Source organism: Psammomys obesus, unplaced genomic scaffold (genome assembly GCF_907164565.1).
Source record: "Psammomys obesus unplaced genomic scaffold, mPsaObe1.curated_primary_1811, whole genome shotgun sequence".
NCBI lineage: Eukaryota > Metazoa > Chordata > Mammalia > Rodentia > Muridae > Psammomys > Psammomys obesus.
Genome location: NW_026585626.1, coordinates 10,459,520 through 10,475,047, shown reverse-complemented (window position 1 = coordinate 10,475,047; position 15,528 = coordinate 10,459,520). Strand labels below are relative to the sequence as shown.

The window sequence follows — 15,528 nt, the reverse complement described above, 5'->3', positions numbered from 1 at the left end:
TGTGTGTTAACTTGTTGAGCTGTTGGTCGTCCTGGGCCTTTGTCTGGAGGCTTGAGAACTGTGCCATTCAATGCTGTGGAGCTATGAGGATTTCACTTATTCTTAACTTCCCTCCACCATGTCTCTGTGAAAGATTTCACGGCAAGTTAAGCTACTCAAAGGAAGGAGTTCAATTAGGCCATTTGAGTTTCTGCTATATGTAAAGCAGATGCTTATAAAATCAAGAACACAATTGAGGCTCTCTTCTGTACCACTTCAGTTGTGGCTAATATATTCCTACATAGGCTCGAAGCTTCTGACTGCTGCTTTCTGAAGGGCATGGAGAAGCCAGGGGTAGGACACTCCCCAAACCCTGGCTGGAGCAAGGAGCAAGCTCACCCTGTGTCTTTCTTCCCTTGTAGGGATTGCTTTCTGAAATCCTCCGAAAGGAAGAGGACCCCAAGACTGCATCCCAGTCTCTGCTGGTAAACCTTCGGGCTATGCAGAATTTCTTACAGTTGCCAGAAGCCGAAAGAGACCGGATATACCAGGATGAGAGGGAAAGGAGTTTGAACGCAGCATCGGCCATGGGTCCTGCCCCTCTGCTCAGCACACCACCCAGCCGCCCTCCCCAGGTGCAGCCATCTTTTCCTTACAGTTTTTTTCTCCCACCTTAAAAATTTTTTAATGATGACTCTCAGCAAGAAATTGGATAAATAGCTACAGATTTTTGAAAGTTCCATAGACTTGCATCCCAAATCACTAATTCTGATGGAAAACAATCCACTCCTAATTAGAGGAAAGAAAACTGCCTTGTGTTGCTCCAAGTGTTTAGGTTCTTGAGGGTTAAAGAAGTGACATATCTGCCTCTATTATCATTATTACAGAGGTGCCTAGACACCTCAGAACAGAAATTATATATAAGGCCTGGTTAATGTCACTAGTTTAAAGACTTCCATTTCAATAGTAACTAAAAAATAAATAAGTAATTCCATTTATATTTATGCTTTCCAATACGGACTGCAGCTGGTACCAATTACATATCATCTCGTTTGTAATCTTTCATAATTAAGTTTAATACAATCCTTGAAGGCAGCTTTAAATGGGACTGATAAAGAATTCTATCCGTATTCCCAGAAATGGGCACATTTTCTCATCCTTCAGAATTTTCCACTGTTTAGGAAGGAAAAAAGAATCTACCTTCTAGGTAACTTTGTTGTGCATTATTGTTTTAAATTGAGTTTTGAAAATGTCCTTATAACTACTCTGAGAAGTCAAGAAATGATCCTTCAGTACAAACTGTTAGATGAAAGTTTGATAGATTAAGCTTAAAATCCACAAGCAAATGTATTCTATATTTAGTTTCTAACAGGTACAACCTGTAAAACTAGAATAACTTTTAAAGTTCTTTAAAAGGTTGAATACAAAACACAACTTCAGAGTATTCATGTAATATAATGTCATAATATAATCATATGTTGATAATTTTGTTTCCTCAATAATAAACAAGAAGTCCATATATTTCTGAGTACAGAAGTATAGGGAAAGCCCGTTCAACAGTAAGAAATGAAACTGTTACAGAAACTTTGGAAATGAGGACCAGGTACACTCATTGGCTATTTGTTGAAGGTCTTGAGCTTTGGGTATAATGTTCTATAGTAATTATTTCTAAAATCCATTTTTAGTGAAAATCAATCTGTCTTAATGTCTACAGGAGCAGGATGTGATGAGGTAGCGCTGTTCTGTGAGAGAAAATGGTCACTTTGTTATACATAGCTTGCCTACACATAGCTACTCAGTTGGATTAGTAACTCAACTATAAAAGATTCCTTAAAATACAGAATTAGGAACTCTCTCTATGTGTGTATGACTTGTCCAGGTGATTACAGAAAGAAATAAGAGACTGTCAGTGTTTACCACACCCTTACTTTTTACAGTAGCCACTCAGAAGGTAGTTTTACATCTGGGGCTGCCAGCCTGGCCTTACTCTTTCTTGTCCTGAGGTGTTTAAAATACTTCTTTAATAACAATATGAATTTTACTACCAAGAATCTTTTTTTTTTAATCTGCCCAATTATTTAATTTAGTGCTCATACAACTTTCATTTTCTAGGATTTGGGAGATTTTGTTTTCTAAGTATGATCCTGATGATCATGGTAGTCCTTACTCATGGAGAGTTTTCTTAGCTAAAGTTATATTAGTTCTTAAGTAATAATTTTCATATACTCTTAAGATACTATTCAATAGCTTTCCTGCGTGTGTGTTTATAAAGATACTATATCTTATTGTATGTAAGCTAGAAAACATGTAATTTACTTTTCCCTAAGTTATAGGCTTCTTGGTTGAGACAGCTTTTGCTGCATTTTCCCCCCTTGAATGGCGTTAAGACCAACCAGGCCTGTCGTGGGGTGTTCAGCCAACAGTGAACGTAGGACCTGGGCAGACAGTGCAGCCCCTTTGTGAGCTGCTTCCAGATTCTTGTAGCGTAGCTTTGTTTGTTGTCTAACCACACCCGGAGATGACTGTCTGATACATGTAGATTTGCTCCGCAGTGAACTCATTCGCGTTATTCATTGCTGTAACAGTGCTCATTGCCAATTGGTTACATTCTACCCTTTAAAGCAGCACATTAGATTGTAAGAAACTCTTGATCTGTTATCTCACTGGAGCTGGGGAAAGCAGCTCTCAAGCTTGGTAAGTTACAACTATTTTGAACCAGCAGTTCAAGTTAAAATAGAACTCTCAGGAGCGGTTTTCACATGCTTATTACAGGTAGCTAAACTGGAAAGAAAAGGTGGGAAACAACATAGAAACAGCCTACAAAGTTGTCTTCAGTTTTGTACATCACCAGAGAGGAGTCTCTGTGAAATCACTGCATTTCATTTCCTATAAAGCAAAGAAAACTGAAACCTATTTTGAGACAGATTTTGAGTTTGGGCTTGCACTCTGATTCTTTCTGATGAAAAAACAAAAATAAAAACAAAAAACAAAAAACAAAGCATCAGAGGTGCAAGGCAGAGGCCCTTAGTGACTCACAGACACCCAAGACACTTGCAAGCTGGGAGATGGGAATCTCTTCAGCTTTTACAGGCATAGCTCACACCTTGAGAGATTTTGCAGTGTACCTGGGGCATCTTAGATCAAGGATATATATATATATATATATATATTTTTTTTTTTTTTTTTGCCATGTGGAAGAATGATTTATTAGAACAAATTCCATGACAAATCATATAACATAGCCATTTTCAGAAAGACAGCCACAAGACCACCTGAGAACATTGTACAGAGATACCTTTAAGAAGCCAGGCAGGTGCAACACCAATGCCAGGCCGAAGGCTAGAGTGGTAAAGGAACTGAATGCGGGAGGAACACCAATTTGTGCATTAAAAAAAAAAATAGAGTGATGACCAGGGGTGGGAGGCATGGACTCTGCAGGACAGCCATTTACTTTTGGGGAGCAGACTGTGGGCAATGTATGGGACATTCAGGGGGAGCAGCCACCAAACAGCAGGCTTTACAACGCGTGTGTGCGCACACACGCACACGTAAACATCAGGTGGGCTGGGCAGAGGCACGCAGTGCGTGTCTCTCTATCAAGTTAAGTGTAAACAGGGGGACCCATGCTTCCTGAGGGCTTTGGGTCCCCCGCCGCAGCTACCTCTCCCAGCGGATTGGTCCTGTTCAGGAGCAAATGTCAGGCAGGGTACCGGGCGCACCCGCGCCAGCCTGGTCGATATGGGACTCTCCTCATCCCATTCCAGCCAGCAGGCTCTTTGGCTTAGTGCCTCCAGAAACATCAGCAGGGCGCAGTGGCAGGGCAGCCACATCTGCTCCCCTGGCAGGCCCCAGCCGAACAAATCCTGAGAAAGCATAACCAGTAGCGGGCCTGTCCCTGCCAGGCCCCCACGAAGGATCAGGCCACGGGAACCTGCTGCAGTCGCCACACCGTGCCCATACCATCCAGGATGGCAGGGGCAGGTACGTGGTTTAGATCACAAAGCTTCCAAATCTCTTTTTCTGACACTCTGGTAAAGCACTCACTGTAACCAAAGGGACCGCTTGCTCACCACCTACACCCAGCCCCGCTGTAAGGAAGCCCGGGCTTCCTTCCTTTGTGTCCTGTGCAGATGAGTGGTGTGTGGAGGTATTTGGGGAAGGAACCCCACGGCTCTGAGCCTTTGGTGCCAACACAACTGCCAAACCCACTGAGTTTGGGTGGGAACTGTCGCAGCAAGCCCTAGACTAAGGATTTTAAATCATCTTGAGCACGGGACTTCCTTGGATAGACTGAGTCTTCGGAAAGGTGCCCTAGGTATACCTTCCTGGGAGACAGCCCAGCTTATAGGAAGCAACAAAGCTCATGGCTGCGCTTACGCCCCTGACGCAGTTCTGTCTTGAGTAAGCCAGTAGAGGCCACCATTTATGGCGGAAAACTGTGCTAAACCCATTGTCAAAAGCATATTTTCAAAAACCCCATGCTATAATTTTGAAAGAAAAACTACCTTGTAGTTGATAATGCTTCACAGTTTTCTAAGCACCCTTCACGTGCATTAAGTCATTGAATCCTAATACCAACCCTTTGCCAGGAGAAAAAAGAAAAATCCGAGCTAAATGTTTTAATTAAAGTTTTCAAATCCTTATTAAATTTGTTGCATTTTCCTTTACCTAAGACATCTCAAAATATCTTTTTAGGAAAAGGGTGAAAGTCAAAGAAAATGGGAATGCATGGGAATATTTCCTGGATGCAATAAATTAAATGTTTGACAAATGATCCATTTGGAATGACTTTGCACAATGATATTTCTGGCATTGTAAAAAAAATTCACTTTCAAAACCTTCATCATAAGCAAATACTTTTGTCTGTCTTGTAAATTTGTTTTCTGACTATGCTGTGCAAAGTTGCCTAATGATTTTAATAGAGGGATTTTTTTTTTAATAAGTAAAACCCAATTATTATTTCCTGGGAATGATTTGTCCTGCAGAACAGATGGGCTTATGCTAATGCCTTCTACTTCAGGTGTTTTTTTTGTGGTGTTATTTGTTTGTTTTTATACATGTTGACTTCCAGAGTTCATTTCCCAATTTTAACTTCTATAAAAACTGTTTGACAAGTTGTAATTTTTAAATGAATTATATAGTTTGTTTAAACTTTATGTCTTTTGCATCTCTTCCTGGGATTCCTTAGCTTCTTTCTAAGTAAGCTGTGATGTTACATAGAAACGAATTAGAAAATGTAGCAAGTCCATATAAGGAATATATAATTAATCTGGCCCTGTATGGTTCTATCTTTTCACATCAAATTCCTTCATGATATAATGAAGCACAGGTTCCCCTTGACTCCAGGTTCAGTTCCAGGCGTGAACTCACCACTTGAGAAGAACATTATTTGTTGTGGATTCCTTGAAAAGCGTTAACTTTTATGTACTTGTGGAATGTTTCTCATTAGCAGTTGTCTTTTACAGGGTATGGTTACCTCAGGTCTGGGTTTGTAAAGTAATAGTACTGTTCCTGTGAAAGAAAGTCAGGTCCAAACAGTTCAAACCATGACACTAAAGGCAGTGTTACATAGGACTATTTTCCATCACCCGTAAATAGGCCCACAAAATTATTAAGAAGAGATAATTGGCATACTTTGGAAAATAAATTTAGATTAGGTTTTTTATGTTAATTATAAAACCATTAGCTTCTAAAACTGAGAACGTAATGAGCTAGATTTAAGCAGGCCCAGTGTGCCTTGATCACTTAAGATTTTTCCTTGTAACAAGAACCCACAGAAGAAGGTACACCACATAACCAACGCCCTGGTCTGTGAGAGAAGCACGGAGGTCAGCAAGCTGAAGTTCAGAGCTCAGCCTGAAGCAAGTGGCCAGTTGCTTCCTGTGCTGTCGCAGCTTTTCCAGGTTTAAAGCAGAGCCCTCGAAGCACCTACTGTGGCCTGTTAGGTAGTTCAGGAAGTTAACGTACACTCGCACAAACCAGCCAATGAATATCAGCCTCCGTTCTCCAGATTAATTGAGGAGCACAAGACTGTGATTCTGTGTGTGTAAGAGCCGTGTGCGGACAGGCAGCTTCTCCTGCGTGAGGTAGAGCACATTTGCCCTCCTGTAACAGAAGCCTGACGGTGTGATCGGATGCATTTATCAGTCAGTGAAGAAGCAAAGCAGACTTCTCATGTAAAATGCGTGCTTCGCTGCACGATTTTCGTGAAATGAAAAGTACCCCCCCCCCCCGTGCCGAGCCTGTCCCCTACAGGGGAGGGTAAGTAGCAGCTCCCATTCTTTACTTCCCTGGCGCCACTGTAATACCGCGGCAGTGCGCGCTACCTTGATAAAAGCTATTCCAATTGCAACTGCATTTGCTCTACCTGTGCTATTTGTGGAGAGGAGTGTAGAGTAGCTTGTTTTGCCTGGGATGAACTACTTTATGAATTTTAATGGTTGATGTAATATTAAAAGCTAAACCAGGATTAAAGAAGTGTGTGGCTTTTTGTTTTTTTGTTTTTTTTTTTTTTAAACTAAGCAAAAACAGTACTTAGTAGAGTAAAATAGAAAAGATTTTTGTTTCCATTTTCTTTTTTTTTTTTTTTTTTAACCTGGGGAAAATTTCAGCTTTCATATTTTTTTGAAAAGCTGCCCAAGTCAGTTCCCCTTAAGCAATCCTTGGTGTTTAGGAAAAAATGTGGCTCTAGAATTCTAATGGCTTATCTGTGATAAGATGTGTATCAGGGCCGGCAAGAGGAGCTTTGCTAAATACTTTTTAACTGAGTAATGCAGCCAGCTACTAACTCTGTATTTTAAAAGTTTTTTTTTTCCCCACATTCTTTTCCTTTAATGCTGCTTTTCTCCTTTTATTCCCCACCACACACACCAGGAAGCGAGTATTCAGTTATTTTTGTTTGTTTGTTTATTTGTTTTGTATTTTTGTGATTTAGGATTCTGGCTTTTTGGTTCAAGTTGTAATTGCTTTATAGAAAACTTAAAGAAAATTTAAAGAAATTTTTATAAACAGAATCCCAGAAACTTAAAAGCTCGGATTGAATTTTTACAAAAGACTGAGAATTGTTACACCAGGTAAAATTCTAAGTTGTCTAAAACCAGAGCTGTTCCCGCTGCTACACGGATGGCTGCCAGAGAACTGTTTCTTCCAGTGTGCTGGACTTTGAGGCCCTCGTTTCCATAACATTCAATTTTCAAAGCAACTAAAATGGTTTTTCTCTTTCATTAAAGCGGTAAGAAAAATAGGTATTAGAAGGGACCCCGTGGGGTGATCAGATCTATCCCTCTGCCTCAGAGCAAGACCACCCCAGAGCAAAGTTTCAAATCTCACCAAAGCAACTTTGTAGGCAATTTATGGTAATGTGTTAACTCTTCTGGCTCCTAACATGCTGTTTAGGAGATTATGGCTTCAAAGCCCTGTGGGTTCCTAGTGGCCTCAAGTCTTAATGGACCCCTTGCTGGTATAGACCCAGAGCTGGAAAAGGAGCCCTGGAGATCTCTTGGCACTCCCACTGAGACGGGTTGACAGTTTCACCTACCCTGCTGTACTTGGCACTTGTGTGGTGCAGCATCCATCACGCAGGCCAGTGCTTTCCTTCTGAGGCTGGAGATGGGGTGGCGGGTGTCTTGCTGGGTCCCTGTCTCCTGGAGATAAGTCAGGGCAAAAAGACTTTGCTTCCAGGCTAGAAGTTAGGATTCAGAAGGTCTTCTGTTCACTTTCAAGAACTTAATCCCCTTCTGAGGCAACCTCTACTCACTTCCATGCAAAGCCTTTTGGGAACAGAGTGAAATTAACATGAAACACTACAGTTTGACATTTTTTATGTGTGCATTTACCCTAACGTGTGCTTTATTTTTTGTTGTTGTTCCAAGTTTATTTGCAAGATAGTAAGTCCCTAGAGAAACCTTGGTGTCTATGAAGGACCCCAAGAAGTGAGCTCCTTATTGCTTCATTTTGCTAGGAGAGGCATGACCCTGCCTCTGTACTAAGATTTCAATTGCATTTTTTCATCAGCTTCCCAAGAAAAAAAAATCAGCTTATTGTTCATATGAAGAGCTCCAAAACTGCTTCATATACTTGCATGATAAAAATTAAAATTAGAATTAAAAATTATAATGGTATAAAATTTTAAGGTTGTGATTTGGTTTTCAAACTCCCAATTTTTATTAATGGGGGGCATTTTTCTTTAGCCATCCTTCTTATCTCTATTGTCAAAGGCCTGGTACAAATTTTTGTGTGATTGTACATTTTGAGTATATATGTAGAGTTCACTGATGTTATATTTTGTGTAAATTACAGAAATGTTCAATTACATTTCAAGAAACATTTTATTATCATCTAGTTCTATAAGTCAAAGAAAGTCATTACATACAAGAGTGCCAGGAAAAGATGAAATAATCAGACGGAACAGCTTGGACATCATGTGTGAAATGCAACCAGCCTTTATGATAATTGAGCAAGGCTTTCTACCTGTTTCATGGATGGATAGAAGATTTAAATATGCAGTTCTGTAAATGGCTTTATTATGGAAGATTTTAAAATGAAACATAAGAGGGAAAGGCATTAAAAAAAAGTCTGAAATTAAAAAGGCCATAGTATAGAACAGCTATCAGTGAGGTAACTGTCTATTAGGCACTGACCACCCAGCAAAGACTCAGCACTGTGCAGTATGATTTTAATTGTGAATTTCCTTTGTTAGGGCTGAAATGGGAGGTAATTGGGAGACAATTAGTTCAGTGTTTTCAAGTCCTTGAAGCTCCTCTCTTTTCCAGAAAACTTACTTTATGGCATTATTTTTCCTGGTTGTCATCTGGCAGTTGCTGTCACATTACAGTTGCAATCACCTGTGACAGTGTGACTTCCTTAACTTAAGCTATCTGATCTCAGGGCAATAACTAATGCTGAATGACCGCACTGGTGATCACCTTGATCGTAAAAGGAGTAACGATGCCCAGCCTGATGCCGAGCCTGAGAAGTTCTGAATCAATTTGGCTAATGAAAAATGACAGCCATGCTCAAAATGTTTTGTAGGTGAAAACAGCTACCCTTGCCACTGAGAGGAATGGGAAACCAGAGAACAATACTATGAACATTAATGCCTCCATTTATGACGAGATTCAGCAGGAAATGAAGCGTGCTAAAGTGTCCCAGGCACTGTTTGCAAAGGTTGCTGCCACAAAGAGCCAGGTAAGTGCCTCTATCTGGCATGAGAATGTTTATCCGTGACGCCTGTGGCATGGTCAGTGAAAGGCATGTCTGTGTTCAGTGTGAGTTGGCATCACTGAAAGGTTGCAGCCTCCAGGACTGCAGAGAGAACTCTGTAGGGTTGAGAGGTAGGTTGTAGCCACTGGGTTTCCTGGACCCCCAGCTCCAAAAAGAAGGATTTCTCGGGCAGCCGTGAGTCAGTTCGTTGTTGCGCTCAGAAGTGGACTGCCGTGTGTACACGGTAGGCTGCTGTGTCATGGTAGAGCGTGTAAAGTACTGTTGCTTCATCATTCTTGAGAGGACCTTCAGTCTTATTCTAAGATCCTCGCTTTTTGTAGCTAGTCTACCTACAGCTATTCTACAGAAACAAACCACAGGCACCATTGCATAGTAGTAAGTTTAGTTCTTCTGTAGTTGTGCACAAGACAAACTGAGCTACACTCAGAAAACGTGGCCAACTCTGATGCCTTACGTGGAGTTAAACTCGCAGTCAGAGACCTCTTCAAAGTAGGGTAAAAATAACGGCCTGATCTCACAGCTCATTACCTGTGTGATTCTCTTATGTTGATGATTGTTCATTAGAATCATCTGGTAGAACAAGCTCACAATTGTCTGTCAGCCCTTCACCAGAACCACGAATACTTTTTAAAGGTTTAGAGTACGGAATTTCCTTCCCTTTCACAAAAGGACTTGGTAACACTGAGGTGGGACTTAGAAGCACCCAAGGGCTTGGGTGAGATTTGGATAACTTGAAATGTTACACAATGCTATTTTCATAATCGCTACATGCTCTTTTATCTAATATCCTAACTGTTGTCAATTTGTGATAAACAATTCTGGGAGTACTTACAGCATGACAAATTTATAGCACAATACTTCCTTGGCTTTTCCTAAAGTTTTGCTCTGTCTGCATTAATAATGGTGCTTAATGGGGGCTTTACTTTAGTAGCGTGTTCCTCCTGTTTAAGTTGTAGGCCGGATGAATACTTAAGGGATATCTTGGAAATGTTATATAAAAATGATTGAACTCAAGCTGTGGACTGTAAAAAATTATAGCTTTATAGGCCGCATGCCTGCCTACCCTTCAATCACTGTCAAAGTGATAATTTCTACAATAATATGTTTCTTTTATTGTGAGATTCTAAACATCAAGTACTGTTTAAACATTAAACCGAATTGTTTATGTTAGTGCTGCACTCAGCGTGTCATACATCAGGCCACCGTAATCTCTCATGGAATGTAAAATTCTGTCATGAATCATGGCTTGCATATCGGAAATTACTGTAATTTTGATTGGAAATTACAGGGCTCTTGAAATGTTTCTAATTATGATAGAATGTGAGAACCGCTTCAAACCTGTGTGCTTCTTCAGATGTCTTCATTTACATGCCAAGACTACGAGTTAAGGAGAAATGTCCTGTTCTCACTCTACCCACCCACCCGGCACATTCTTGTTTTGACTACTTAGTCTAATTATGATGAGGATCTCTTATTTAAATATATATTATTTTGCCTTTCTTTCTGATCCTACACTCCCTGTCTCACCCCAGCCTGTCCAATTACATAATAGACTGCCTTCCTACAAAGGCCGGGCACTTTCTCCACATCTTCAAAATGGAGGAGTTAGACATTATAATTAGGTCGGCCATGGAAGAAAACAAACAAAAATTAATATTAAGGCTTTTTAACATGTATCATTTAGTTGCCTGTCATCTGTCATTTAATTCCATCTACTCCTCCCTCCCCTTGCTATTTCCTTTCTGGTAAGTGCCTAGCCACCTGTGGCTTGCCTCTTCCTCACATGACAGAGGAGGTTCTCCACCTTTGGATTGAGTTACTGACTCAGGAGTCTTGTGGGAAACAGCAGTTTGCTAATGCAGGTCTGTTTGGTGTTCCGGAGAGTTCTTAAACATTGTCGGTTTCACCCTGTCCTTTAGGTCTACACTTCTGGAGTGTTGATGGGCAGCTTTAAGTATCTCCCATCTCTGTATCCCAAGAGCACCCCAAACAGCTACTCTTCCTATTAGTGCTTGAAGAAGCTTCCAAGGAGCTGGTTAGAGGGTGCGGGCCAAGTGGACACGTGACTCTTATCCCCTTGAATAGTTATTCCCAGTTGCTAATGTATTTTACTTCCTATAGCATTTTGTATTTTTTTTTCTTGCTTATGCAGTTTAGATGTTAACACTTCCCTCTTTGTGAAAACACGTGCAAAGCCAGGGATTGCCTGGGAGCCAGAGTCCAGCAACTGTATCCTAATAGGAAATCTGACCAGGAAAGCTGAATTTAAGTTTTGCTCTTCTGTCCTCATGCCTCCTAAAGGAAACAGAAAAGCTAATGAAAGTCTTCAGACTGACCTTTACATGGTAAACATTTCTAACTTCTAAGATAATTGTTTACACCTCAGACAAGTGAGTCCGGGCTCATCAGAAGAGAATAGCATTCCTCCAGGTGGGGTGTATATAAAATACGATATCTGCATATGAGCCTTAAGTTACAGAGCACTATACACAAATGACAGCATTTTATAACCTGCTCAGTAAGAGACCCAGCCCTCTCCATGCGGGAAAGTGATTTATTTATCATGTACTCATGTATCAGAATACCGTCCTTTTAGCCTGTACTACATCATCTCATCTCTTTGATGAATAATAGAAACGAGATTGTTTTAACTCTAAAAGAAATGTCTAAATGAAATATGCAAGTGCAAACCAAAGGTAGGATACTTTTGCGCTTGGTTAGAAAAGCAGGCTAACGCAAACCTGAAAAAGATGATGAGCTTCGAACATAATGTGAATAACCACCAGTGAATACACTTTCTATTTGGGACATTCAAATCAGCTGCCGTTTTTTTCAGGTGAGTCAGATTGGAATTTTATCAAACATTTAGTCTGATAACATTCAAATTATTATGGGAGCAGGATTTGCTAATTTTACTGTTTAAAAAAAAAATAGTTGATTTGGGTAATAACCATTACTGTGTCAAGGCTCGGTTACTGTTCATTGGCTTCAGTGTTTTCATGTGGGAAATGGGAGTGGAGTTTTCTTCCTTAATAGTGGCAGATGTTAGAATCTAATTTTATTCCACAGCAAACCCCCCGAGAGCTCTGAGACTTCAGGTGTGTGTCCAGCAAGGGGACATTAACAGCACCGTAGGCCTGGCCTTGTACTTGCAGTTTTTACACTGATTTTTGTGTTTGTAGAGTGGCATCTGCAGACCCAGTGGCACAGGCAGATCAAGGGCTTTTATCGCATCTCCACTCACGTTAGGAGATGATGCCTCTCACTTGCTTCACAGATCCGCGTGCTTCTTCCGGGTGCAGTGGGGAGCTGCTGTGGTGGTATCTGACTGAATAGTTCTTTTCAATCTTTGCAAGGGAGAGGGCTCTGGCTACCTTGGCTTGGGCTGGTTTAATAAGTAGTGGGTTTTTGTTTGTTTGTTTGTTTTTAAACACATTTAAAAAAAGAGGATTTTTACTTTAAAATAGAGTATCTTGTAGAACAGCCCAGATAATTTAAGGCCATTTTTGTTTCTCCTGCCTGTTTTAGATACTTCTCTCTGTGAGGTGCAGGCTGTAGTGTGAATGGGAGAAGGAGTCAGGTCGATGAGGAACAGATCTTCAGCGTTCCTTGGGTTGTAGGTTTAAAAGATTTATAGCATCACTCTGACTTGTAGGTTTGGTTAGTTGAGATGTCTTGAATACAGTCAGACTGTCACAAACCAGGGGGCCTAGAAATCGGGCTAAAAATGTAGCATGTAAAAGAATTTATAGTGACAACACCTAGAAATAAACCAGGGAGCCTTTGACACTGTATCCCAGCATGTCAGGGAAGGCATCATTGGTTTTGTTAAAGCAGACTTGCGCTCGGTAGAAGCTGGGTGCTAATTCATTCTCCTAGAGTGTTCACGTCACAGACGCTGCTGTGGCACGATTTCACCTGTGCAGACTTTTATTTAAGGCACCCAGGAGGCCCTGCAGACATGTGAATCACAGTTTCTTCTTATTTCTGGTGCAACATCATTCAGCAGCAGTCTGTGAGAAGATCCCTGTGCTGTGTCCTCAGAGCCCATCTCCTAGATGTGTGGAGGGTCCTTGGTGAGAGCTGTTCCTTTACAAGCTGTACCTGGTCCTGCTTTCCAGATGGGTAGAGCCAGACCTTGGTAACTGGCAGCTCAGCTTTCTCTGTGTCTACTTGCCTGAAGGAGGAAGGGCAAGAGGAGCACTGATGAGAACAAAGAGAAGCTCAGAGCGTACATAACCCCTGCAGCTCCCATGACACTTCTGCTAGGTCAAGTTTAGCACATGCTTGACAGAGCCCATCCACTAGATTCTTGAGTGAGAAGGAGGGGTTCATTGGTCTCCTCTTTAGGGTGTTGGTAACCATTTGCTGGGAATCCATATTGCTCCTGTTTTCCGGAACATTGATCTGTCTATTTCCAGTTGAATACTAAACCAGCCTACTGGAGTTGATGGCTTTAAGAACCAGCCACTCTTGACAGCATGGCAGTTCATCATCACGTGCTAGGTGACATTTTTGTTTTTTGTTTTTGTTTTTGTTTTTGTTTTCAGGACTAGTCAGTTAAATTTGTAGATCTAAGTAGGATTAGACTTATGTGTTCTGAAACAAATACATGTTTTGTTAAGTCTAAGGTTTTATCCCTCAGGTCTAGCATTGTTAAGTAAAGTATGTACTTGCCCATCTTTTGGCTAAAAATTTTTATAAAGGAATATTTTACTCCTTAAATACTGTTCCTGCTTAAACAGAGACCTTTGGCTCTCTTGTCACTATTTTCAAATGATTTAAAATCTTACTTTTTACCCTTTAAAGTTAACTGAAAGCCATAAATATTTTTTCCTTTTCCTTTTTTTTTTTTTTCTGTTTGTTTTGTTTATTTGTTTTCAAAACAGGGTTTATCTGTATAGCCTTAGCTGTCCTGGACTGACTTTGTAGACCAGGCTGGCCTTGAACTCAAAATTGATTCTCCTGCCTGCCTCCCAGAGTACTGGGATTACAGGCCTGCACCACTATGCCCAGCTGCCATAAATACTTTTTGCAACCAGCTTAATCAGTTTAACTATTACAAGTACAGTCACAATTTATTGAACTCAGTTTTTGTGTTTTGTTTTTGTTTTTGTTTTTCATTTTTAGGAACTTTAGATAACATTTAGAGAAAGGAATTTTATGAATGTTGGCCCAGCTCTGTAAAGAAAGTCTTCAAGAGAGGCAATGGGGAAGGCCACTGTGTGTGTGGCCATGCAACAGAAGTTCAGCCCATTACAAAGAATGAGTATTTGTTAGCATCTCCTTTAACCGCAGGCCTCTTTTGTCCTAAAATGGCAGCATAAGCCACAAAGTGTGGACTGAGCCTCTGGGAGGCTCCTGATTGAGAAGCTCTTGGGTATTCGGAGGCTTCAGTTAGGTCAGCTCTTCAAAGACAACATCAACAAAGATGGGGGGAAATGAGCAAACTGTGGGGGCTTAGCTCATAACCGGAGTTCATCTGAAGACCTGATAATTTCTGCACAGAATGTAATACAGGTGTAATCTTTCAGCAAATGACCTGATTGAAAGGTGAGCTTTTTCTTGGGAGTCTCAGTCATCATCTTTTATGTTTTGGATAATGAAGGTAGGTTTTATTTTAACTTTAGCTCCTTTCTTTTGTCACATGAGAACGGAAAATAAAGACCCTATAAAATGAATGAGCAATGAAAGTAAGTTTGTGCAGAATGACAATAGAGAAATAACTTCAAAATAAACTACTTCAGATTTTCACATCAAGCAAAGATGGTGCGGAAGGACAGAGGACCAGGGTAGAGAGGATCTCACTGACTCTCTTGCTTTTAGCATCTTAAAAAGTAACCTTAGTGGTTTAACGTTTTTAAAAAGAATCTGTTCTAAGTATTTTTTGTATGCAATTCTTTTGCTTGGTAAAATGGCACAAAATCAAATTACCAACTAAAAAAGTAAATGCCTGTATTTTAAAGACTTATAGGAATAGAGCCATTCTATAATTGGCTGCTAAATAACTTGTAAAATACGAACTCCAACCCATTTGCCGAGTTGATTTCTGATTGTTGAATTGATGAAGTTGTTTTTCTCCCTAAGTCATAATCTATTTCTCTTGTAGGTTAATAGAAAAAAAAATCTATTCTCTTTTGATTTTTTTGATTCAACGATTCCAGTTGCTTTTTTGTCGTTCTCGAGCAGTTCCCTTTTCAAGCCATCTACTTCAGGAATTGGGTTTAAACACACTGTTTCATAAACTGCCAGCCTCCTCGGCCGCCCCAGTGCCTCTGATTCTGTAAATCAGATCATAGGCAGCATGCTGTCGTATAATAAGGTGTC

The 15,528-nt window shown here is 40.5% G+C and overlaps 1 protein-coding gene across 4 annotated transcripts in view; it reads left to right on the top strand.

Moving 5' to 3' along the window:
- The window catches only part of Satb1 (SATB homeobox 1), a 92,365-nt gene that overhangs the window by 55,531 nt on the left and 21,306 nt on the right, over positions 1–15,528 (top strand). For all 4 annotated transcript variants that reach the window (XM_055614130.1, XM_055614123.1, XM_055614105.1 and 1 more), the window contains 2 exons: positions 402–614; positions 9,010–9,165. In XM_055614130.1, coding sequence (XP_055470105.1) covers positions 402–614; positions 9,010–9,165 — 369 coding nt within the window. The remainder of the gene's footprint in view (positions 1–401; positions 615–9,009; positions 9,166–15,528) is intronic.